Below are 26902 nucleotides of genomic sequence, written 5' to 3' on the forward strand. Positions count from 1 at the left end.
ACCAGTGCGGTGAGTATTTCTGCAGGCTCCCAGTGTAGATCCCGATGCCTGAAACACAGGCAGTGCTCAGTAACTATCGGCACATAATGAATGCAGCCGTGGTGCAATGAACACAGGCAAATGAAAATGCCTACAAAGCAAATCCAAAGGAAACTGGGAAAACAGCAAGAAAGTCTAGTAAGCCCCACATCACCAATGCAAAGCAGGAAATAACCAGAAACTTAGATAACTGGGTGGCTGGGGATAGGAGCACCGACTCCAAAGACTGAAGCACATGTATGTGGCAGAGAATGCAGGTCCTGACAGGCTCGCAGCCCCTTTAACTCTGATTACTTTAGAACTGTAAACAGACAGCCCTGCCCTGTAGTCTGGGCCCTTGAACTTAAATAACCCTGCTCAATGTACTAAGAGAACTCAGCTCCAGAGATTGGGTCATAGCGTAGACTTATTGAGCAACATGCTACCATTTGTGCTTTGCTTCTTCTCAGTTAGCTGCAAAGCATAAGCAGCCCGATCTGATCTCAGCAACTGAGGCCAAAGGAGTCGCACTAAGATTTCAAAAGAGGCCGGTTTATTTGTGTTGTGGCAGGTGGGGAGGAGGCAAGAGACAAAACGGCCCACCGTCCAAGAAATCTGAATCTAACACTTCTTAGTGGCAAACAATTCTGCAGCTTTATTGCTCAGAGCTAGTGTATCCGAATCCCCAAATTAACACAACTTTCACCTGGGCCTCTGGACTCTGTACATGCCACTCAGAGTGCGAAAAACACATACATGAGAAAGGCAGATGCAGGATCAAATTAAAACCCTTAGAAACTCAAAGCATTAAAAAGATGATGATACCTCTATTTCCACCCTACTTCTCCATCCAAGTCTTAATTGAAAACAAAAACAACACAGCATGCCTGGGTGGCTCAAGTGGTTAAGTGTCTGCCTTCGGCTCAGGTCACGATCCTGGAGTCCTGGAATCAAGCTCTGCATCAGGCACACTGATCAAGCAGGAGTCTGCTTCTCCCTCTCCCCCTCGCCCAGCTCATGCTCTCTCTCTCTCTCTAATAAATAAAATCTTTAAAAACAAAAACAATACTAAACTGTAAAAGATCTGATTTTCCCACAGTGACTACTTGGATTTGAAGTTCCTTCAAAAGTTCCTTCTCTCTGGCTTGCTTGTACTTTAAGCATATGCCTGCTAGATGATGCCAGGATGGTGGACAGACAGACAGACAGTAGATGGGTGGATGGATGGAAGACTAGGGTGAGCTGTGGGATGCTGGGCAAGGCCCATACCCACTCTTGGCTTCATTTTCCCCATCTATAGAATGAAATACTTGGACTAATGTTCTCTGGGACCTGTTCCAGTCTTTTTTTCTCGAAGCGTAATTATCAATCATTTCTAGAAATGATTCTGACAGTTTGGAATCCTAATTGGTTAGAAATGTAAATCTGATTCCAGGAAGATATAAAAGGGGTTATAACTGTATGACCACAGAGGCAGGGCCTGCCAAAGTCCTGCTGGCTAGTATGACAGATCCCATACAGCTGACCTCAAAAAATCACGCATAACAACAATGACGAGAACGTTCAATTTTCTGTACTACTCCAAGTCAGCATTTTCTGAACCATGCCGCAGAACACTAATTCTGGGAGCTGGTAATAGGTGTTCCTTAAAAGAAAGGTTCTGTGTACAGTGAGTATGAGGCACAGTAGATTAAACGAGCTCAAGCGGGCTTCTTCATGCAGGACTTCTCAGAGCTGTCAGTAATACTGATCCATCAGGTCCTGTGCTTGGCCCTCACAGGCACTTCATCTGATCTTCACTTTCCAGATCAGGAAACTGATCTGAAAGGTTAACTGAAACGTTAAGAAACTTATATAAAATCCTCCAACTTACAGGAGGTGATGCTGGGTTTTAAATCAAGGATTATCACCAAAATAACTTCTCTCTCTTTTTGTAGAGAGAGAGAAAGAGAGCATGCATGCCTGGGGCGGGGATGGGGGTGTGTGTAGGGGTAGAGGGAAAGGGGGAGAGAATCCCCAAGCAGGCCCCATGCACAGAGTGGAGTCTGACATGGGACTTGATCTCACAACCCTGAGATCATGACTTGAGCCAAAATCAAGAGCTGGGATGCTTAACCAACTGAGCCACCCAGGTGTCCCACCAAAGTGTTCTCTTAGTCACCATAGAGCACCAGTTTCCATTAGCTTCCAACATGCTTACAGATACCATCAATCTCCAAGAAGGGTCTAAGGTATGCAGTAAATCACAAAATTATTTGGCCATGGACCTCTTCTTATTTATTTCTTTGGAGAGAAATCCTTTAAGTTTTATTTTTCTCTAAATACCTCTGTCTTTCTACTAGTCAATAGAAGGCCACTTGATCCCTCAATGCAGAATTCTACTGAAGAGGAAGCAGAACTTAACATATCAGAACCAGACATACAGATGGCCAATGGACACATGAAAAGATGTACAACATCACTCATCGTCAGGGAAGTGCAAACCAAAACCATGATCAGGAGTGCCTGAGTGGGTCAGTGCATTAAGCATCTGCCTTTAACTCAGGTCACGATCCCAGAGTCCTGAGATCGACTCCTGCATTGGGCTCCCTGCTCAGCGGGGAGCCTGCTTCTCTCTCCCTGCTCATGCTCACTTGCTGTCTCTCAAATAAATAAAATCTAAAGCAAAAACAAAAAACCATGATGAGGTATCACCTTGTACCTTTCAGAATGGCTAAAATAAAAAACACAAGAAATAACAAGAGTTGACAAGGATGTGGAGAAAAAGGAACCCTCCTGCACTGCTGGTGGGAATGCAAACTGGTGCAGCCATTGTGGAAAATAGTATGGAGGTTCCTCAGAAAGTTAAAAATACAGAAGTACCTTACAATCCAGTAACTGCACTACTAGGTATTTACCCAAAGAATAGAAAACACTAATTCAAAGGGATACACGCATCCTGATGTTTTACTGCAGCAGTTATTAACAACAGCCAAGATATGGAAGCAGCCCAAGTGTCCATCAACAGATGAATAAAGATGTGGTGTATGTATGTATGTATGTACAGTGTATGCTGAATCACTGTATCGTACACCTGACACTAATATAACACTACAGTGGTAACTATACTGGAATTAAAATAAGAAAATAAATATATCATTATTTTACTAAATACACATTATCTGTCTAAAACCTTAAAAAAAAATTTTTTTTTAATGTATCAGAACTAGGGACCTGAAAGATCTCTTCATCCAAACCCCTCGTTTTCCTGAAAAGCACTTTGTTTGTTTGCTTGTTTGTTTTGGTGGGCAGCAAAGTTTATAGAGGGCTAGTATAAAGCTCCCAAAGAGGGAGGGGACACAAGAGAGTTGCCCAGCAGGTTTAATTCTGAAAGGGGAAGTGACATAGTAAGGGGACAGATCAAAACTTAGATCTTCTAGACTCTAGCATAAAACTCTATAATAACTGCCTCTAAGATATTTTTTATGTGTGTGGTTTTCAGCATATAACTCTGTTTATGACATGTCCCAGATTCAAGCTACTGATTGGTTCATCCAATATTTAGTTTTGTCTTTAATATTAAACCACAACAAAAAGATAAATGGGAATAGACTGTCAAAGGGAAGGCTCAGAAAAACATTACCTGAGAATATCATAACTGGCGAAGTCCCACTGGTAGAGACCCAGTGCCGAACTACAGACAATGTATTTGCCATCGAAATGGAGTCTTGGCTGCAGACAGATACTCCTATCCTCGGAGACAGACAATGTCTTCAAGCACTTGCAGTTGATTTCTCTCCCAATTGGCCAAATCTACAGATAAAAGAAAATAAGGAACGATGACAGATCACATCACCATAGAAAAACCTGTCCTTAAACAATGTGATTTGCATTTGCCGAAGCCAGATAGAAAGTGAAGTAAATTGGAAAGACCACAGGTTTTAGAACTCAAGCTCTGATAGTACATGTATGTACTGTGTGCCGTTGCGTAAAATACTTAACCTCTCTAAACCTCAGTTCCCACAATGAAGACACCTAAGGCTGGAATGGTTTAAAAAATGCAGTAAGAACAGATATGAGAGTGCTCCGTAAACTTTTTGCAAATTGTTCCTTTTTTTTTTTAACACAAGTAGATTTTTATGTTTTCATAGTTTAGATCTAAGAATTAAAAGGGTATGAGATATGGGTCTTAAGAAAACAGAATGTGAAGATAAATTTCTGTGGATCTTTTTTTCTTCATTTACAAATCAGGAGTAGAAACTGCCTCGTACATATGGGACTCCTGGGTGGCTTGTACGTATGGGACTGCCTCGTACATATGGGACTCCTGGTTAAGCATCTGCCTTCGGCTCAGTTCATGATCCCAAGATCCTGGGATCAAGTCCTGCATCAGACTCCTTGTTCAGCCGGGAGCCTGCTTCTCCCTCTAACTGCTGCTCCCCCTGCTTGTCCTTAGTCTCTCTCTCTCTCTGACTCTCTGACAAATAAATAAAATCTTAAAAAAAAAAAAAAAAAAAAAAAAGAAACATCTTCATACATAGAATGAGTAATTCTCCTCCCAAGGAGTTTAAGATGGCTTATACTAAGCCATTCCTGCTTCCCTTGAAATAGTCCCTCTGTGCTATACCATTTTAATTTTCTTGTATTTCCCGGTTTTTCTTTGATGAGGCAAATTAATGGAGGAGAAAACCTCACCTTGATCTCATATTTGTCCGCACTTAAGAGTATGTAGTCTCCAGGGCTGTGCAAAAGAGACTTGACTTTACACTTTTGCAAAACCACCTAGAAATACAAACATCCATGTTACAGAATGATCCTTTTAAAACTATTTCTATATCACTTTTTTATAAATTAAAATATGAAAAAAAGCCTGAAGTGAGATGGTATGCTAGAAGAGCTAAGCTGTAATTTTATGACGTTAGCCTCTAGTTAGTACAAACAGATTCTCTATAATGTCAGCAGGATGTAAAATTGTCTAATGCTGGCGGCAGCATTTAATTTCTGCTTTAGTCTGGAAGCAAACATTAGAAATGATTTTAAAAACTGTAAAATGTGGCTTTATAGCAAATGAGAGGAATAGGAAAGAAAACAGCCCACAGACCTAAAAGCAAATACGAATGATTCGTTTCCTGAACAGATGCATTATAATGGAAAAAGCACTGGACTTGGGACCAGAATCTGCCATATACTGACTCTGTAACCTTGGGCAAGACCAGCCAGCTTCTTTGTTTCTCAATTTCCTCATCTTTAAAATAGGGGATGAGGCATTTATTGTATCTCATAACTGAAATGAAAATGAAATAAAACAGTTAAATGAGGATGATGATGTAATAAAAGCTAACATTTCATTAGTCCTTTGGATAGTCTGCAAACATTTAGCGGCTAGTTATTTTTGTAGTAAGTCAGCATCAAGTGAGAGGGAGGCCAAGCTCACTTCTTCAGTAGTCTGAGCTCCAGATTCAACTGAAACTGACAGACCTACTACACCCAGATGCCCTGCTGGGTCCTGTCCCATCATCTCTTTCAGAATTCACAGGAACATTTACCAGATGAAACTCAGGCCCTAAAGGGAGAAGTGACTTGCCTTAAGACATCACACAGTCAGCGTCCTGGTCCCAAGTCCAGTGTTTTTAACAAAACACGAGATTGGCTTATGTAACTTTTCCGTTTAAATAGTCAATGTAAAAAAAAAAAAGAGAGATGCTTAAATAGTCAGTGTGCCCAATACAGAACTGTGGTAAAAGATACATAACATAAAATGTACTATTCTCAATCATTTTAAGTGTACAGTTTAGTGATGTTACTGATCTTCTCACAAACCACCCTTTTAGCTCTGCCTATTTCAGAAAAACACATTCATCTACCTGACCTAAAACCCACTGGGTAGCTCTAATTCCTCCTTCTTTGTTACCTATGAGTCAGTAAGTTCAGCTGGCTTTCCCTTAAAGACATATCCTTCATGTGTGCTCTTCTCTTTCTTCACTGCCACGTGGGTCCATGCCATAGGTATCTTTTGCTTAGATTACTGCAAAAGCCTACTTGGCCTCCCTGGGTCTGTTTGTGTCCCAATTCCAATCCATTTTTTACTTAGCAGTTATTTTCTTAAAACATAAATCACAGTTTCGTGCTGAGAACGCTCAACTGTTTCCTACTACACATGACACCCAAATCCTTAACATGGCCAAGGAAGGCCTACACGATAGCCACCTCTTCCATACCACCCCCAACCATAGTACAGCAACACTGGCCTTCAGACCAACAAATGTTCTAGGATCTTTCCCACCCCAGGGCCTGGGCACATATCATGTACTCTGAAACACTGCACTTCACTCTTTATCTAGCTACCTCCAATTTCTTCTTCATGTTTTGTCCCTTCTCAAGCAGCTCTCCCTGAATGAATCAGATACCTTCTAGACATTTTCACAGAGCACTGCACTTTGCCTTCAGAGCACTTAACACCATTTGTAACTGTACATTTATTTGTGAAATTACTGTTTAATAACCATCTCTCCTACTGGGCTAATGTCTGTGTCAAGCCCAAGTCTGTTTTGCTCACTCCTCTACCCGATGTCCCACACAGGAAGGAATGGGAAGCTCAGGAAGTGTTTCTATATGACATTCCCATAATTAATACTGCATTTGATCCTCATAATCACCTTTTAAAAAATCCCATACATTTTTCTTTATCCCATTTCTTAAAACTATTATTTTTTCAAGATGAAAACTGCTTTCGTGATTCAAAAAGAAACATGTTTATCCTAAAAGGAAAAATAGCACCTACAATTCCATAAGTAATAATAACCTGTAACATTTTGGTGCATAACACATATATTCAGAAATTGATATCATACTCTATAATGTAGTTTTTTGTCTATGACCTGTTTTATTTGTTTCCTCTACCCACCAAATACACTGTGGGCATTTTTCCGTGCCCGTGAGTCATTCGTTTGTTAAACTATTTATCAATTGTCCTTTACTTGGCTGGTTGCTGTTGCAGGCCATCGTGCATTGTGGGTACATCTGTCCCATTTTAGGGCTCAGCTACCACTTAACAAGACAGCACCTACCATCCTCCACCCCATCCACAGCTCCCTCACCCCTACAAAACCTGATGTCAAGGAGATTTCTTCTATAAGTCTTCCTACCTTGGTGACCCATTCCGTGTGCCCGGTGAGGGTATTCAGGCATGTCCCAGCAGACAGAGCCCATACTTTCACAGTGAAGTCTGCAGAGCCACTCACCAAGATATCCAGTTCATCATTGTAGTCAACGCTAAACACTAGTATATATAACATACACAAAGTTAAAACATGCCCCTGTGAGGGTCTTTTATAACAGAGTTCAATCATGTTCATTCTCCTAGCTGATCAACTGTATAATTCTCAGCCAGAGATACTGTAAGAATGGTGCTACTCAACTAAGATTTTATGATAAAAAATATATTCATTTCAAAATTCTTGTTATTATTACAGCTTATTCTTCTAAGGATGGAGCAACCCTGGAATGACACAATCTCTTATACTTGTACTAGCTTCGAAGTGAGAGGTAAAACCAGTGCTGGAGATAATGGCATTCCCACTCAGGCCTGCCTGCCTGACACGCCACAAAACCAATCCAGCTCATGCAGAGAAAAAACAACATAGGTGGCCCTATTCAGATTTGCACTATTCTTCACAATGAGACAAAATGTCAAGAACAATACCCATGAGCAAGAAAAGCCAGTGTAATGAGAAAAACAAAACACACATAAATATCTCAAAGGTGAGACTAAGCCATTCTCTCCAACTATCTGAATTTCTTGAAGGGTGTACCCCCAGCACCTACAACAGTGCCTGAGTATAGCAAATACTCAAACATTTGTTTTTAAATGCCTGCCAAACTCTAAAGGAACATTGGGGACCCAGAGATATACACTGGGCTTTTCCTTAAGGAACTCAGTCTAAGGGTAAAGGAGGAGTCCAAAAAATTTAAATGTTTACCTCTTGCTAGGGAAACACCAAGGAGAATGACTAACTCTGCCCAGGGGTATCAGAGAGGACTTCAGGGAGGAGGCGATATTGGAGATGGCCCTGAAGGATGAGTAGAGTTTATCAAGAAAAGAGAATATTGCAGGTAGAGGGAACAGCAAAGGCATGGAGTTAGGAAAAGCCATAGCAATGTCCAGGGAACAGCAAAGACGAAATTTTTTTAGAGCAGAGGTCGTGAAGTTGATCAGGTATAAAATCACCTGGAATGTACATCCTGACATATAGAACAGTACACTCAATTTAATATATACCATGCTAAATCATATATCTTCCAATATTAATTTCTGTAACAAGCAAGTGGTAACAAACAGACTGAGGAAAAATGTTTAAGATGACAAACAAAATAGGGAAAAAATGGTTTTCAGCAAAATAGCTAGGTTCACTTCAAAGTATTACTGAGCACCAGACACAACAAAAAGAACTCAGGACCTAAGGGTGAATAAGACAGGCAGGGTCCCTGTCCTTCTGGCATGTAGAGCCTGGTGGGGAACTGGATTACCATACTCATTTGTATGCCGAGTGTTATGACAAAATTCAGGTTATTGGGAAACCTACAGTAGAAGGGAGTCCAAGAAGACTGCTCATAAAACGGGATGCTTAAGATCATAGACTATGACTCTCCAGGTCTGAGGCAGTGAGTAAACAGAGAAAAGGAAGAAGGGAGCTGAGGCACAAGAAGATGGGAAATAGCTCAACATGATTTCTGCACAAAGCTCCAAAATACAATGTAGCAGAGATTAGCAGCTCAGGTCTCAAGGCAGTTTCTACACACTACGCCACTATAAAACTACTAGGAATACTCAGGTATCTGTTTATCTTATCTCTAGGCACTGGTTTATTTTAATCAATTGTCAACCAAGATCCAACTCAACATAGTATGTGTAGATCATACAATCTGAGAACTACTGTCACTCCAAAGGATTTTCAGCCCTGATTCTACAAACAGAGTAGACTGAACTTACAAGTGTAGGACTTGCTCAATTTGGAGGTATGGAATCTGACAAAAGCAAAATGAACGGACTGTTCAACACGGTATAAATGAAATACGTCAAGGAAAACCATCCCCTCCCAGCACAAGGGTACACAGAAGAGTTTTGAAATACGCCACGGAAAAGCAAAATTCAGGAAAAAATTCCAAATAGGAATGCCTTAAGTAAAGGGATTAATGGCTATGACTAAGAAATAATAGGAGAGAAAGACAGGTTAAGTTAAAAAACAAAAAGAAAACAAAACGGGGTCACATTCTTGGCTCCTGGTTTTAAGGAATGAGAGCTTAAAGTAACTGTAGAAACCCCTGAAAAAGGGCAACCCACCCGCCCCTGTGTGCCCCCGGAAGTGCTGGGTCCTGGCTCCGGAACTCCATTCCCAGCAGGCCACAGTGTTGTCAAAGGAGCCTGTCACAAGCTTCTGCTCATCAAATTTCACTGCTGCACAAGTGTGGGTCTGGATGCCATAAACACACTGTCCTGTGCTCACATCCCACAGTTTTGCAGACAAGTCATCTGACCCTTCAAGAGAAAAACAGGGAAGTTAGTAAGAAACCAAACACTAAAGAAGGAAAGTCAATCCGCAAACCATGGTATTCTTCAAGTAGAACCTCACGATCCCCTCTTCTAGCATTTCCACTTAATAGCTGAAAAAAGCAAAGCATGGGGAGGGTAATAACTCACTCAGGGTCACCAAAATGGTGTGAACAGCGCAGGGACTGAATGCAGGCTTTCTGGTTTAGTCCTCTTTCCTTAACTTTCCAGGCACAGAGGAGTACTAGACAAAGCATCCCTTGGTGCTTGCATTTGCAAAATTTCATAAACCTTTGACTATCACGAGCTTTCTGATTTGAGCTTGAAATGATGAGTATTATCTACGATTGCACGTATACATTTGTATGCCTACCCATGACCCAACAACTCTGAGCGAATAAAGAATGCTGAAGAGTAAACCTGTCTGTTGGAATATATTCTACTCTAAGATAAGTCAAAGATAAGCCAAAGATCACAGGCTAACTTCTGCAAAAGCTAACTGCTATTTCCTTAAGCAATCCTGAAATCTGTGAAGGAACCTCTAGGAAAACCATGGATAAATTATTCCCACATTCACAACAACTCAACAATGAGCCTATAAAGTGTCTCAAGATTCTGCAGAAAAAAGTGGGTTTTATTTCAGCATCTGATCAAATTATACTGATCATGATGATAATTCAGGATCAGCTTTATGTTTAAAAGTCTAATGATTAAATCAGCCTCACAAACTTTATAACAAAAAAGTAGTAATAAGAATTGTTAAAGACGTTTTGAAAATAAGAAAATACACTCACAAGGACACAGTATGCAGGAAAGCACTGAATCACTGGCTTTGGAAAAGATGAAATGACTAAATAAAACTGGCCACAATTCTACCTTTAAGGGCTGGTGGAAAGCCACTGTTTCACACAATGGAAAAATAACACTTATGAAAAGGGTAGAGCATGAATTTCAACCTGGACACATGCTAGGAGAACACACTGAAATGAAGACTATACTTGCTGTCACTCTAAGTATTTAGAGACTCAGTTTCCTTTTTATAAAACAAGGGATGAGACTTGGTTAGTGCTCCTCAATGGTCATATGAGGCATCAGAATCATCTGGGGAGGGGCACTGGGCTGGCTCAGTAGGTAAAGCATGTGACTCTTGATCTTGGGGTGTGGGTTCAAGCCCCATGTTGGGTGTACAGATTACTTAAAAATAAAATCTTTGGAAACAGCGCCGTCCAACAGAAACAAAATACAAACCACAGAAGTAATTCAGATATATAATTTAAAATTTTCTATTATTTACTTTAAAAAGTAAAAAAAATATATAATTTCATTAGCCCAATGTATCAAAAATAAAATTTCAACACGTAACCAATATAAAAAATTAATAAAATATTTTATATTCTAAATCCATTGAGTATTTCCCATTTCACATCTCAGTTTGGACTAGCGCCATCTCAAAAGCCTTATGTGGCCTGTAGCTACTATACTGGACAGTATGTCTAGATAATCTCAATTATACAACACTTAAAAATGGTTAGAATGATAAATCTAAATGTTCCATAAATGTGTCTTAGGAAGTGGAATAACTGGATCCTCAATCTTGTGTCTATTTTACCACAATTTGATAAAAACAAAAAAAAAAAAGATCCTAATTGTTTAAATTAGTTTATATAGGAAAATATTCAGTTTTACACCCTAAAGAAATATCAGAGAAAATTGGCTTGATGTCAGCTCCATTTTATAGCGCTGCAAGTCTACTCTTCACTGTTAGGCCTTCAGGAGCCATTATTCTCCCCTCCTATTTAATTTTTATTTCAACCTTCCCTGTGGACTCCCATTTGCTGCACTGACTAGCAGCAGGTCATCAATGATGCAACCCAGAGATGAAAGGGGACTAGATAAATGAAGACTATTTTTCATTATATGAAAGAAGAAACAAGCCCTCTCTACTCAGAAAAGATGATGAAAACAATACTTTGATATAAAAAAGTACAGGGATGGGTATATAACAAAAAGGTAAGCAGAAAATGGAGCTGTAACTCAAATGGAGTAGTAAACTACCAGATCAAGTGAAGTTTAAATATTTAACTGGTAGAATCAGATCTCAGCTCTCAGCTGCCTCTTAGGGGCATCTGACTCTGATGACTAAATGAACAAACACTTGCCACTGCCTCTTCATGACAGGCAGTTTTCAATGTCCTTGAAACTCTTCACCATTCTGCTTCTGTACCTCTTCCCCCTCTAAGTATGCTCTTCAAGGATCCATCCTAGGCTACATTCTTCTTCCTCTCCAAATCCTTTTAAAATCCCCCTGTTCTAGCCATAGCCGTGACGTGGCTAACCCCTCAACCTTTTGCTCTTGCCCTGAGCTACTCCCGAAGCTCTGATGTTGCATTCCAGATACCTACGGGAGTCTCCACTCACATCCAGCTACGTTAAGTTCATCCCAAACTTAACTCCCTCTACCTTCTCTATTCCTTCATTTCCTATTCTTGTTACTAGTACCACCAACTTCCCAGGTGTATATATAGCTAGAAATCCCAGTTATTTTTAAATTAACCCTTTCCTCGCCACATACTCAATCCGTTCCAAAATCCTGCCAATTCCATTTTAATGGCGGCTCTTCCATTTAACTGCTCCTTTAAAAAATCTCTATCCTTACTGTTCTATATCTAAATCTATTTACTCTTACCTAAACTGCAACACGCTAATACTTTTTAATTTTTATTTATTTTTTAAATTTCTTTTCAGTGTTCCAGAATTCATTGTTTATGCACCACACCCAGTGCTCCATTCAATACGTGCCCTCCATAATACCCACCACCAGGCTCACCCAACCTCCCACCCCTTGTCCCTCCAAAACCCTCAGATTGTTTTTCAGAGTCCACAGTCTCTCATGGTTCGTCTCTACCCTAATACTTCAATTTAGAAACTCTAGTTCTGTTTACTCTTACCTAAACTGCAATACTCTAATACTTTAATTTGGAAACTCTACATTTGTCAATGCCAGAGGTCTCTAAAGAAGTAGTATCATCTCCTAAGGGAACATTTTAGAAATGTGCAGGAGTGTTTTCAATTGTCATAATGATTTTGGGGCAGGGGGTGAGGGGCATTACTAGCCTCTGCCGGGCAAAGGCTGAAAATGCTAGACATCATGGAATGTTTGGGACAGCACACGAAAAGAATTGTCTCGTATTTTGCATGACCTCTTAAAGATTCTGCCCGATATTCCTAAGTAAAAAGCTTATCCTTAGTTGTCTGAGCCTCAGACCTGTTTTACAAAGCATGGAGTTTATTGTAAATTTTTAGAGTATACCAGATAGATTGAGGAAAAATGTATTTTGCTTTCTTGGGGACTTTGCTAAGAGTTTTTTCACTGCTTAAGGCCATACCACTGATGGTACAAATACAACACACTGCACTTAGAGCCGTCACGTTCATGACAACAGTACATACACAGGTGTAAACATCTCATTACACTTCTGTCTTCCAGCACAGCTGGGCTTGAGCACAACACGTTTAATGTGTATTATTTTAAATTACTATCTTTTTATTTCTGCTCTGGATCAGCATTTAGGTATTACATTAACTTTCTGAAATACGTGCATGTGCCTGTAAGTTATTTCTATGAATTTTAGTTTAAGGTAAGATAATATTACAAAATACATTATAAGAAGAGTACCTGGGTCTGATAGAAATAAGAAAAACTGGCCCTTTTTCAGCTCAGAAAACTTTCATATTTTTTTCTTCCTACTCACAGAAAACCATCCAAACTCATGTTCCCAATATTTAAGGTTTTTATAATACACCTCAAGCCAATTCTCCAGCTTATATTCTAAGAATCTCACAGGGTCCCTACTTATATCCTGAGATCACCTAAAATGAATGTTCTTTATTTTTCTCCTATAAGCTCCACACTTAGTCCTTTCCACACTTTTGCTAATGTTAATGCTGAACTTCCTACTGGAAAGCACTTATTCTTATCTCTCTAAAATCCACCCACTTTCCAAGATTCAACATAAACACTACTCAATTTTTGCAAATGAAGGAAAGCACTGCTTCCTCTGAACAATTATATGATTTGTTCTCCTCATATAATTCAACTGTATCATTTGATCACACCTCTTTTATAGCTATTATTTTTCTTATTCAACTATAAGCCAAGGTCACACTAGAGCAGCCTGCAGACTCAATATGACCCAACCAATATTTTTAAAATGTGAATAATACTTAAATGTGAATAATACTTAAAAATCAGCACACTAAAAAACAAACAAAAAAAAAAAAACCAGAATATTGCACAGAAATCTAGATTTGGGACTTTAAGTATCAGATCTGATCACTCTAAGCTTAAATCCCATATGGCAATAATTTACTACAGTGGAGTAGCTGCTACCCTCTCTAAAAGGGCAAGTGCTTGCTCTCTCATAGTCTACATGGAGACTTCTACCTAATCAGGTTACCTTCCTGATCACACTGTGCACATTCTCTTGAGCAAGAACTGTCCTAATTCATCCATGTATGCCTTCACATTGTCTTTCACATGGAAGTCATTTTATATATATCTACTGAACGGCACAAAGCACAACAGGTTCCTTTCTTATAATTTTAGAACTAAGCAGAAGGGTAACTACCTAATTCACTATGCTATGTTAATTTTTACTATCAGCCATCAATCTTTTTGGCAATACTATTTTATTGCTTGTTCAAGGGGCTTATCTAAAAATGTCAACTGTAAACTTACTGCCAAATTCAGAATTTCCCAATTCTACCACGGAGAAAACACGAGCTCTTCAGTAACAGCAGGGAACAAACACATGTATGATTGTATAACAAATACTTCTCTCACTGGTTACGGTTCCAGGGATGCTGCTATTAGAAAAATTAAACTAATGCTTTGGATTATTTTCAAAAGACAGAGCAGAATTTTCAATATGCAAACCTGATGAATTTAATCAGAATAAAAAATACAAACTATAGACCCACCTAAAAAATAACCTTAAAGTGCAGGATTGGGTTCATAGTTATTGTAGATACTAACTTTCCAGGTAGTTAAAGAACTCAGTGAATGTGTCCCATTCACTTCTGCTTCAAATAACTAATGCAGTTTTACTACATTTCAAAAGTAAAGTTTGATGAGAGGTTTTTGCTTTTTTTTTAAGCTCAATGTGGCTCTGAAAATGAGTCAACTCGCCAGTACTTACCTAAGTACAAATGAGCACAAATCTCAAAGGCAATACTGCATCTTAATCTTTAAAAACTACCTGCCACTGATTGATCCTAAGGCAAAAAGAACACAGAAAAGCTATCACCCCAGTGGGAAAGTACATCAAAGTATAAAAGAACAGATGATGCCTTTCCAATAATCTGACTTATAAGACAGGGAATAACATGAGCACGGGTAACTTTCGGATGACAAACGAAACCATGAAATGCCTTAAATTTAATGTTTATTTTATAAAACTGGCAAAGTATCTAGCATTTCAGAGAATATATCACATGAGAAAATATATATCCTTGAGAAATCATACATCTCAAAAATGTTAAAATTGACTTTGGTGGAACTCTCAGAGACAAGGAGGGTTATTTAAAACTTTGCTGTGGCCAAGGCACCAATTCGATCTCTCTGGAAAGGACAGTAAGAGGAACTTTAAAATCATTCATATTCCTGGATCTGTGATTCTACTTTAAGGCTTCTGCCCCAAGGAAATGATTCAAGGGAAAAAAATGCAAACAGAGATATTCATAAAAATAGAACCACCTAAATATGCATTAACGTTGAATTGGCCAAATAATGGTGACATATTTACACAAAGGAACAGTATATGCTATTTAAAAAGGCAAATATATAGTTAGGGAAAACTCAAATGTCTATTAGAAATTATCTTGGGGAAAATAAATAAATAAATAAAATAAAAAGTAAAAGAAACTATCTTGGGGGGTGTCTGGATGGCACAGTTGGTTAAGCATCTGACTCCTGATTTTTTGGCTTTGGTTGTGATCTCAGGGCTGTGAGACTGAGCTCTGTGTCAGGCTCCATGCTCTGTGGAGTAAGCTTGAGATTCCCTCTCCTTCTTCCTCCCGCTTCTGCTCCCTGTCTCTCTCTCATAAATATTTAAAGAAGGAAAGAAATTATCTTGAAAGAAGAAAGAACACCAAGTATCCCTAAATATTATATACAATGAAAGTGAACAGGCATTGGGATCATTAATAAGAACTACCTGGAATCATTCTAGACATTGCCTAAGAATTATCTACAATGCCTATCAAAATGTATTGCCTAAAACATATGCACTGATTATAAGTAAAAGCATATGCCCATCATAATTAAAAGATATACATAATTCCAAATTTTAATGATAATTTTATTTGTTATATAATTACTTAATTGCTTAGGGTTAAAATATCTAACTTGCATGTGCAAACTCTTCTAAGTCTTCTTAGAACCACAGGAATTTACAGCAAAAGAGAAATACTTCCCTTCCCATATTAGACAGACAGGGAAACAAACACACAGAGGTTAAGTAATTCTTCCAAGATGATCTAACTACTTGCTAGCTCTAGACACCAACTTTTCCACTGATTTTTCTCAAAAAATACTGCTCACAGAAAAAAAAATTTTAACCAACATGGAGAACTGTACATGGAAGGAAAAAGCGCTGGAAAAAAAAAAAATAGTTACAGCTTTCTGATTCACATCACATTTTAAAAAGAATGTCTGGAGCTTTCTTCTCATACAATTTTATAAAAATGATTTGTTTTCTAGAGGGAAAGAGGAAAGGGTTAGGGATGGGGGAAGGCAGAATGCCACTATAGATATCTCATATAATTAATCTTGCCATTCTCAAGCCTAAGGAGTAATTTTTTTCTGTTTCTAAAATTATACCCTATGAAATACAAAACAACAACAAAACAGTTCCAGGGTCTCTTACCTGTACAGAGAAGTCCATCTTTATAGTAAAGTGCATACACTCTGGCACTGTGTCCAATTAATGATGAGGTCTCAAAGGCTTCATGGTCCTCCAGTTGCTTCATTCTCAAAATAGCCTTCAAATAAACCTTCTTCCAGTGCAAAGCGTCCTGAACAGAATCATCTATCTGCCAGCCCAAATTTTTACACGCAGTCTGCCACACCTCTGTACAGGCACTTATCACCTTATTCCACTGTTTAGAGACGAGGCAGCATGTGAGTAAAGTCTGAGGATCGAGCCATTTTAACAAATAAAAACTGAGCTCCAGGGGAAGGAGTTTGAGGAAGTCCCGCTTGAGGAGAGTCTCCAGGTTATTGGAGAGATGCCTGAGCTGGACTGCCCCACTCAGACTAATCAGGTGATCCAGAGTTTCATTTTTCTGCAAGTCCGTCAGAGAAAGAAATGTAACAGAAATGTTATCAAGCCATGTCTCAAAGTCCTTTCTCTCCATAAGGTTATGGAAAAATTTACCTGTGGCACATCAAAATATTGTATTAGTTCTGCTCAAAAAGACTGTTCAAGCAAGACTGCTAATAAATGAAAATTAGTGTAAAAAACTTGGCATTACAACTTTATGCTTAGTTACCACATTACAACTTTACAGTAAATATATTCCATCTGAAAATCTTCCATGCACACAGAGGAAAATACATACTGAGAAAACATACTTTAATAAATCATGATCTCTGAAACCCAAGTCAGTGAGACTTATGTAGGTGTATGTGACTTGCTCCTTTTGAAGTCTAGCACATGCTACATGCATCTTCACAGTAAAAGATTTACAAAGTGTTCATTATAAAATAGCTTATTCTATGTAATATACTTCTCCCCACCCCATCACCCATCAAAACCTTCATAACACTGTTTACTTAGTACACTCTATTTGGGTACTAAAATCACAAAAACAACCAGAAGGCAAGTCTCCTGAGCAGTAACTAGACATTTTAGTTATCATGCTAGGCACAGCCTGACCTGTTACCAAAATCACAAAACGGACTACTGGCTTTGCGATAGATGTTCAGACAAAAAGGTTTAGGGAAGAAACATAAGCAGATGTCATAAGTTACATGGCTCAGGTATTCTGGTTCTTCTACTTCCTTTATGGCACAGCCTGTTAGAACATGAATTACTAAAGGCCTTACATGTCCTTACATAGTTTTTATAAGCCTCATATGAGCTGGTGACAACTCCTAACCATGTGCCACACAGAGCAGTGAGGGTCAAGGAAGCCTCACAAGTCAAATTAGTAATCCCGATGCTTCGAAAATACCAATAAATCAAGAAGCATCATCTCTACTTTGCAGAGGAGGAAGTTAAAAGTCAGAGAAGGTAAGTGATTTGCCTACAGTCAACAGAGCTATCAAAATAGCATCAGAACAAGCCAGAGGTCAGTGCTCTCACCATCCGTACTCTTCCAACCACACCAAGCTGTCTCTCTCTGATGAGACACAGCCACAACCTGGTTATAAAATCTGGAGGCACTGTGACTATCTGATTATAGCACCTTCTCCTTTAGGAGAATGACAAATTGCTCCAGGACTAAACGAAACAGAAAAAAACCTTACAAATATACAGCATTACATACTGTGTCAAGGTGTCAATCCACTTTTGACAAAAGGGACTAAACTAATGAAAAGAAAACAAAAAATAAAGCAAATCCATAAAAACATCTTTCCCAAGGTTGGCTATATGTTGATAGATGTTGGTGCTGAATGATCAGTACACAGAGGTTTTTTTATTCTTTTTATTATTATATGTTTAAACATTTCCATAATTTAAAAAAAACCTTCCTTCTATCTGATCATTTATTCTCCAACCAGATGACAAGATTGTCATACTAATTTTAAAAATTTATATCCAAATTAATGTGGAAGAGGAAAATAAATTCCTTCCCATATATGTCATCTAGGTCAAGTCTACGTCAAAAGCCAGATCTCATCTTCCAACTCTGTTCATGTAGGTCAGTAAAAATCATTTTCATTCATTTCTCAATATCAAATTTGGCAAGAATGTTATTGGACACAAAAGAGTAAAAGCGACCAAACCTTCCAATCATATTATCTCCTAACAGTTTGGTTTTGGGAACAGTGAATGAACTTTAAAATAATACTCCAGAATCCTCAGGGTTTGGGCTAGGCAGGATTTTTTAATTCATGGATTTACTTGGCAGCCAAAAAATAATCAGTTCACCAAAAGTTTTATCAACAAAACAAGCTAACAAGCTTCCTCTTTCTGAATCCAAACAACATTCTATCTGTAACATTTCTGGAAATTTTTTACTTTAAAAAAACCACTCATAGCAAGTCAAAACAATCCTTTTCTGTGGACACTCACAAAATGTCACAAAATCTAATTAATTAATACTGGCCAATTAAAAACATATACCAAAACATCTACCCAGGAATAAGTGTGGAGGACTTCCTCTCTCACACCTACACACACAGAAGTATCCACACATCCATCACAGAAATGCTTATTTCTGCTTATAAGAAGCTGAATTATTATTTAAATGACTACAAGGCAAATTTATAATACCCATGAAAATGTTATCAGGTTTCCACCATTGACAAAAACTAAGAGACATCCTACAGAATGCCAAGTTAATGTAGTCATGACAACATAGAAGATTATGGGACAAACTTTCCAATGAGCACCTTTAAAAAACTCAGCCATTTCTGAGATTCAGATATTCTCTTAACCCCTAATAATTTTTTACCCTACTCTGCACTGTTACAAAACAAAACAAAAACCACCAGTTTTTACTTTTCTAACAAAAAATCAACTGACTTTGGAGGGAACTTTCTTAAGGTCACAGGTCTAAAATGAACCTTTTTGGAGAGCCTCTAGGAATATCATGTACTCCTGGCAGCACAAGGCCCAAACAGGACAACTTCATGAAGAAGGATTTCAATTCAACAGGAGCTTCCCAATAACGTAAGGGCTGTCTCCAGAACGCTGTGCGATTCCCATTGCTGGGAAAGTCAAAGACAGTAGAAACAGAGGCAGAATGAGGTAAGTGAAAATGCCCTGGAGTCAGTCAAATCTTCTACTGATTCAGCCACTTCCTATGGGATTATGGGCAACTCTGAGACCAACTTCTAAACTTCAGTCATCTGTAAAATGGAAGCTATCACTCATTTTGAGAGTTACGAAAATCAGAAACAGGGCCAGGACATCCTTAACACACAGTCTGAAGTAACTCACATGGTATTTTTCTTAGTTTTATCACTATGAATACCTGCCAGGAAAGCTGATAGTAGCCCTAAGGCTGGAAAACATAGGGCCACCAACATCCCTTTCAACCCTATGACCCTAACCATAAAATTTCCCTTAAAATGGCTTAAAACACATGGAGGAAAAACTCAACGGCTCAAACTTACTGAGATTTAGTTTTATAATTAAGGGCAGTTATTGACTTGAGGCTAGAATTTCCCACTAGGTGCATTTTTGTCTCTACCCACACTTCATTGTGTCTTGCCCGCCCCTGCCCCCACTTCAGATTAAACATTAAGCCTGCCCTTCTGCCCTCAATATTAAGAATCACTAAGGCTCCGAAATGGGTGGCGTGATGAAGACACCTTAACTGGAAGATGGGAGGTCTAGGTTTGATCTCTAGTTCTGCCATTGGCTCCCTATGTTCCCTCAGGCAACTCTCATATTTGTATTGGTTTAAAAGACTCAAGTACTACTCACAGACATTACCTCACTGGATTATCAGAACTTCATGGAAAGTATCAGTACTACCACCCTTAACGAATAAAATGAGGAAATTTATGGCCTAAGAAGTGGAGTGACTTTCCCAGGGTCCCATAGGAAGCACCTTAACATCTTTCTCAGCCCCCACCCCCTCAAAACAAAACTATACCCCTAGGTTTTATTGGAGACAGCCATTCTGGATAAAACATCACATATGTGTTTTCCTCTTCTCCACCAGGACCTGGCCTAGTTAAGAACGAAAGCAAGACATTTGTTGTTGGAGAGGAGGATTCATCTTCCCTGTTTTCTTATCAAGCACTATCAGCAGTTACAGTACAGAGGTTCTGAAAACATGTTATTTATAAACATACACATGCCCGGTATCATTTGAATATCAAGAAGCTGGTAACCCTGGTTGCCTCCCAGGAAAACTGGAGAGCTAAGGAATTGGAGCGAGGAGCTCTTTCTTGAATTTAAAACCATGTGAATATACTATTTACTTTAAAATCGCCTTTAGGGGCGCCTGGGTGGCTCAGTGGGTTAAAGCCCCTGCCTTCGGCTAGGGTCATGATCCCAGGGTCCTGGGATGGAGCCCCGCATCGGGCTCTCTGCTCAGCGGGGAGCCTGCTTCCTCCTCTCTCTCTGCCTACTTGTGATCTGTCAAATAAATAAATAAAATATTTTTTAAAAAGTAAAATAAAACCGCCTTTAGCTCTAAGATAAATAAAAACAGCTCGGAAAGAAACAGTGTTACAGGCTCTGCAACTCCACCTGTTGCTGAGTGACCCTGGGGAAATCACTTCACCCATCTCAAGTTCAGTCTCTTCACTTGTAAAATGCAACCACGCACAGCATTCCGTACAAGGGTTTTTTGTGAGGATTAAGTCGGATAACGCACGTAAAGCGTTTAGCACAGTACCCGACACATTGTAAGCTTCCAAGAAATGCCAGTTACCATTATTATTCAGCATTAATATTGTTATCTGTATCTCAAGCGGCACCCCACATACACACCTGTTTCCATCGCATACCCACAACTATGGCGCAGTCCCTCACATTAATACAGCGCTTTGTAATTCATAAACCACCTCGCCACACTTCATCATCTTTCAAAGTCATGGTAGCCCTGGAACATCATTGTTAACTCATTTCGCGGCTAAGGAAACTGAGCAACTAACAGGCAGTAACTCCGAGACTCAATTTTCCCATCTCTAAAAGCAACTCCAGATCCCTTCAACCCGTTCGTCGTTCCCAGGTCCCCCGCTTCCAGAGTCGTGTTCCGCGCAGCACTGACCTGAGCGAGCGCCCCGGGGCCCAGGACCTCGCGCCGGGCTCACACCGACTAGGCGCGCTCGGGCCGCCAGAGCCTCGCAGCGGCCGGGTCCGCTCCGCAGCCATGGCGCCTGCAGAGAAAGAAAGACAAACGGCCCGAGGCGCGGCTGGTCAGCAGAGGCGCGGGCGCCTGAGAACCCCGTCCTCGGCCTGACCCCGCCTCACATACAGACCTGGACCAGCGGCCGCCGCTCGGGGTCTGCAACCTCACAGGGGAGCGGCTTCCGGTGCTGCCTGCGTCATCTCCGCGCGTCCCTCCGCCCGCGGCGCCCAGCGGACGCGGGTGCACTTCCGGCCCCGGCCTCCGGGGGAAGCGGGCTGGCCCGGGAGAGCGCGGAGGGCGTGGGGGTGGAGCGTGCGCGCTACAGCTTAGGCTTGTGGACCTTGGTCCTAAACTTATTTTTTGCTGTGTATCGGGGATGTGTCTCATCCGACCTGACCTTGCCCCGTGTGGCCCTTTTTTTTATCCTTTCTTTACGGAGGAGAGGCAGGAGAATTTCAGAGACGTGTCCCAAGTCAAGCAGCCCATTGAGTCACCGGTTATTTCCCAAACACTGTTCTGGGAGATAGGGTTAATGAGCGAAAAGCACAAAAATAGGGACCGCCTGGGATTTACGTCCTAGCTAGGGAGGCAGACAGATAAATAACTAAGCAAGGCATGTGCAAGTCTTAGCAAGTGCTAAGGAGAATAATTAAGCAAGTTAAGGGGATTGGTGAGCGAAAGAACAGTCAGGTGATCTAGGTTCGAATCCCAGTTCTTACACTCATGCTGTGTCTATGGCCTACTTATTTAACCTCTCTGCATTTATTTCCTTCTTCTGCATAGTAGTTCTAGTATCTTCCTCATGTCATCCTTCTGAGGACTGAAAGTTGAAGCATAAATCTTTAAGCGTCAAAAAACTAGAACTGTGCTTCCGATGTCCCCGGCAGTATCCTAAATCAATTTGTGTCACCACACTCAATTCCCACAGCAGCCCTACACCGCAGTTACTATTATTAGCTCCGTTTTTAGAGATGGGGAAACCGAGGTCAAAAGGCATCTTGCCTAAAGTCTTAGTAACTGGCTTCATAGGATTTCAACCCAAGCCCCCTTCAAAGCATAAATTCTCCTTGTCTCTCTGTAAAGGCTCATAAACCACATACACATACTCCTATCTTATACCACCACCATCTGATAAGATTTTCAGCAATGATATTCTAATTTGCATCGTCTAATAGGGCAGCCACTAGCCGCTTGTGACCATTAAACACTTGAAAATGCCTGATACGACTGAGGAAATACAATTTTAATGGATTTAAATTTAAATAGCCACATGCGGCTAATGGCTACCTGTTGAACAGACTGGTCCAAGAGATATATCACATTATATAGACAATAAGACAGTCACGTATCCAGTTAGTGGTAGAGAATAGCCAAGACTCCAGGCATCCTGGGTTCATCTAGTGTCCTTAAAACATGGGAAGTAAAAATTTGACTATGTGAGATAGAAGTCACTATGATGGCTTGAAAGTCAGGTCTCAAGAGAGCAAAAGGGAGTCTCTGTAGCCAAAGAGTGACTGATGACAACATTATAAGAAAATTTAAGAAGAAATGCGCACAAAGATCAGATAACCTCTATGAAAGGGAAGGCAGCGCCAAGGAAATTAAGAAAACCAAGCAACCCTATGTGTCTCAACCCCAGTGTGGTAGGAGTTTGATGAATCAAACTGAAAATCCCAGATGGAGCTGCCTGGAGATAACGTTGTTAGACCTTCCCATGGACAAAGAAACCAAACTGTCTAAAAAACAGAAAGAAAGAAAGAAAGAAACCAAATTAAGTTGAAGCCAAGAGGAGATCTGGGAACAAAATTTATAGCTGAGAATTGAAAGTTGCAAAACAGGATTTGTATTTAATTAAATACAAGACCTATTTAATTGCTAAACTTAGAATGTATAAACAATTTCTTTTCACTTGCATTTTTTTAGGTTATATTTTCCCAATTTGTGAAACAAATTTCCAAGATTGCATGACAGTGGTTGAGAAAACATAGCCAACTTTGAATGTAATAAGATTTTCCTAGCCAAACAATTAAAAAAAATGCTGTGAGTGGCAGGCAGGAAGATCAACATGAGAAAAAACAAAGATGAAATATAGCCCTGCCTAAAAACAGAATGCTCAATACAACTGTTTATGTGACAAGAACATGAAAATATGCTGAATGTTGTTTCTTTTCTTCAGCTTGCTGGTAGGAACAGTGTTTGGAATAATTCCTACACATTCATGCCCTAGGAAAATGGCAAACATTAAACAAACCTCACCATATGATGTTTCTTTGGAAAAAAAGTATGCACCCATTAGGGATGACAACTATTCCTTGATGTTTTTAGTCTATGTCTTGCACGTGCATATACTAGGGAGCAGGAACTATTCCAATTGTTTAGTTTCTTGAAAACACTCCAAAACAGACTGTATGACATTTCTCCTTGTGTGATGATGTGTGGAGGGGTGATGTAGGTGAGCTGCTCTTTCAACTCCCACACTTACTTCACCAGGAATTCAGCATAAAGGCAAGGAGTCCGTTTCAAGAGGTACACAAGGTTGGGAGCATTTGAACAGGTTTGTGTTCTCTGTCTTTTGTTCTGGATTCACTCTAGCTGTAACATAATCTGCACTTGCTTTCCTATGTAGCCAGCAGGTATTCTGGGACAAAAGCTCAAGCTGATTAGGAAGAAACTTTATCCTTAAAGTCTTGGGCACAAAGTACTTTACTTCAATTGCTGTTAGACTGGAATGATGCTGAGCTACATTCGGGCATCATTTGGCATCTGGACTCAATAATTTCCAAAGCCCTGAAATTGCTTACAGACAACATGCAGGTAAGCTTCTTAAATCTTCGAAGCATTTGATGTCTATTAAAATAGGCTTGAGGAAACTGAAGTTTCTTCTCTGTTTAAATCATTAGCAATTGAGCAAACGGAAAGGAGTTCAGATGATAATTGCAGGGGTTCGTTTTGTTTTGTTGTTCCTTTCCAATTCAGTGGACACGGAGAAGGAAGAGAGTCAGGATTCTCAGGGGTTAAGAGTGAGCTTTGGAATTTTGCAGACTTGAATTCAAATCATGACATTACTCTTTGTACTTACCCATTGAGTGATCTTCAGCAAGTAAAGAAACCTGGATGCTTAACTTAATTTTGAAGATAACCTATCTGAAAGCATTACCAGGGCTAATTAAGGCATATAAAGTGCTTAGCACAGTGCTTGGAACACTGCAAGTGCTCAGTAAGAGGTTACTTTTATTATGAGAAGCTTTGTCAATTGAAGCTCCAGTAGAAATTTAATTCCTTTAATTTTCCCTTGCTTTATTATGTTACAATACTGTATTTACCCTTCCAGATGGAAAGTTTCCATCTTCTTCAATGATGTGGAGTAAACTTGGCATAGGTCCACCCTAGATCTCCAGAGGGGTGCTATGCAGATAGTGGTAATTTGTCCATATTGATAGACGTGTCAGATGGATTAGGGGACATTGCCAAAACAGACAATGTCAGAATTCAGTATTGGATTAAATTGGAAAATCATACGGGAAGGAGATAAATGTTTTATAGTAGCCATTGTTCACTGGGCAACAAAAGCAACTACTTCATGGAAAATTAGCCCTTGACCTTTGTAATTAGAGAAGAAACCGATCCAAGTGTTTCACTTCATGAAAGAACATCATATATTTTCCTATAGGTTTTTAGCACAATGATGCCACTTGCTACTTTATATCATGTGTCTGTGTCTGATTCCTCTTTGCTTCTCCAGCGACCGACACAATGCCTTGCATTTAGTAAGTAGGCTTTCATCCAAACGAGGAAGAAAACAACCAATTAACATTTTATTCAGTTTCTACCTCATACCAAACACTGAACTCTGCAGAACTGAAGAAGAAAGAGGCATGATATCACCTGTCCAAGGAGCCATGATATGGTAGGAGAGACTTACAGCAAAAATAAGTCAGAAACCCTTAAAATAGTGTACTTCTAAGTGCTGTGAGGAGTACTTATAACATTCAGTGGGGGCAAAAACAAGAATGGAGATGAAGTTTGAATGAACATGTGTTTTCTTCTTATTTAGGTGACATTCTGCAGACTTCGGACTCACCAGTGGTGTTTCATTCTATTTAATGTTATCCTATTTCATGCCTTGCTTTTTGGGGCTGATTTTGTGGAAGAATACTTTTTGCGTGCTTTGCCTTATGTAGATATGAAAGTTCTTGAAATAAAGGATAAGGCAAGAAAATTGAACGTGGAACCCCTAAGAAGTAACCTTTCCAAGTATTATATCCTGAGCCAGTCGGAGGTGTGTAAAGGGAAGAATATATTTTTACTCTCTCTTATCTTCAGTAGCCCAGGAAATGGAACAAGGCGGGACCTCATCAGGAAAACCTGGGGTAATGTGACCAGTGTCCAAGGGCACCACATTCTCACACTGTTTGCTTTAGGAATGCCTGTTTTGGTAACTACCCAGCAAGAGATAGATGAAGAGTCCCATAAGAATAATGATATAATTGAAGGAATCTTCTTGGACACTTCTGAGAACCAAACCCTGAAGATCATCACAATGATGCAATGGGTTGTGACTTTTTGCCCTAATGCCCTATTCATTCTCAAGGTTGATGAAGAGATGTTTGTCAATCTTCCAAGCTTGGTAGACTATCTTCTCAATCTGAAAGAACACCTTGAGGATATCTATGTGGGAAGAGTTATCCATCAGGATACACCCAACAGAGACTCCAATAGTCAAGAATTTGTCCCTTTTAGCAAGTACCCAGAAAAGTACTACCCAGATTACTGCAGTGGTGAAGCCTTTATTATGTCCCAAGATGTGGCTCGGATGATGTATGTGGTTTTCAATGAAGTACCCGTAATGGTTCCTGCTGATGTGTTTGTAGGGATTTGTGCCAAGTCCATTGGCCTTATACCCATCCACAGTTCAAGGTTTTCTGGGAAAAAGCACATCAGATACAACAGATGTTGCTATAAGTTCATTTTTACGTCCTTGGAAACTACAGATGCTGAAATGCCCCTGGCATGGGAGGAAATTAGCAGTGGGAAAGAATGTTCCCTGTTTGAGACTTACTACGGGCTCATTTCCTGCAAACTTCTGACATACCTTGATAGCTTTAAACGTTTTCACATGAATACCATAAAAAACTATGACATGTATTTTGGTGATTAGGAGGGATTTTTGTGGGTTTTTTTTTTTTTTTGGCGTTTTCTTATAAATGTGTTCTTCATAAATTAACTCATACCTTGCTGTAAAAAGCGTCCCTCCTTCCTTGTGTTTCTGTAGTTTCTCTTAGCAAGTTTTAAAATGTTATTAGTGCTGTGATATACTACATC

At 39.7% G+C, this 26902-nt stretch overlaps 2 protein-coding genes across 2 annotated transcripts in view; one reads left to right on the forward strand and one right to left on the reverse strand.

Moving 5' to 3' along the window:
- Nucleotides 1-21759, reverse strand: part of LOC111145634 (F-box and WD repeat domain containing 2) — a 28516-nt gene extending 6757 nt beyond the window's left edge. Inside the window, exons 1-7 of the mRNA XM_022500679.1 lie at nucleotides 21711-21759; nucleotides 21500-21608; nucleotides 16471-16980; nucleotides 9338-9532; nucleotides 7143-7276; nucleotides 4693-4779; nucleotides 3641-3810 (exon numbers count right to left, since the gene is read on the reverse strand). Coding sequence (XP_022356387.1) covers nucleotides 3641-3810; nucleotides 4693-4779; nucleotides 7143-7276; nucleotides 9338-9532; nucleotides 16471-16960 — 1076 coding nt within the window. The 5' untranslated portion in view covers nucleotides 16961-16980; nucleotides 21500-21608; nucleotides 21711-21759. The remainder of the gene's footprint in view (nucleotides 1-3640; nucleotides 3811-4692; nucleotides 4780-7142; nucleotides 7277-9337; nucleotides 9533-16470; nucleotides 16981-21499; nucleotides 21609-21710) is intronic.
- Nucleotides 21245-26738, forward strand: LOC111146357 (putative UDP-GlcNAc:betaGal beta-1,3-N-acetylglucosaminyltransferase LOC100288842). Its single transcript, XM_022501884.1, has 5 exons — nucleotides 21245-21325; nucleotides 21461-21647; nucleotides 21709-21879; nucleotides 24303-24394; nucleotides 25635-26738. Exons 1-5 carry the CDS (start codon nucleotides 21245-21247, stop codon nucleotides 26736-26738), a joined length of 1635 nt encoding a protein of 544 aa, XP_022357592.1.
- Nucleotides 26739-26902: the final 164 nt, after the last annotated feature.

The sequence above is a fragment of the Enhydra lutris genome, unplaced genomic scaffold (assembly GCF_002288905.1).
Source record: "Enhydra lutris kenyoni isolate GAN:26980312 unplaced genomic scaffold, ASM228890v2 scaffoldscaffold13, whole genome shotgun sequence".
NCBI lineage: Eukaryota > Metazoa > Chordata > Mammalia > Carnivora > Mustelidae > Enhydra > Enhydra lutris.

Bases quoted from the DNA above. Each gene is read 5' to 3' on its own strand.
- LOC111146357 (XM_022501884.1), top strand. From the start codon at position 21,245: ATGGCGCAGTCCCTCACATTAATACAGCGCTTTGTAATTCATAAACCA. The intron at 21,326-21,460 runs GTAGCCCTGGAA...CGTCGTTCCCAG, and splicing joins CATCATCTTTCAAAGTCATG to GTCCCCCGCTTCCAGAGTCG. The intron at 21,648-21,708 runs GTCAGCAGAGGC...CCTCACATACAG, and splicing joins AACGGCCCGAGGCGCGGCTG to ACCTGGACCAGCGGCCGCCG.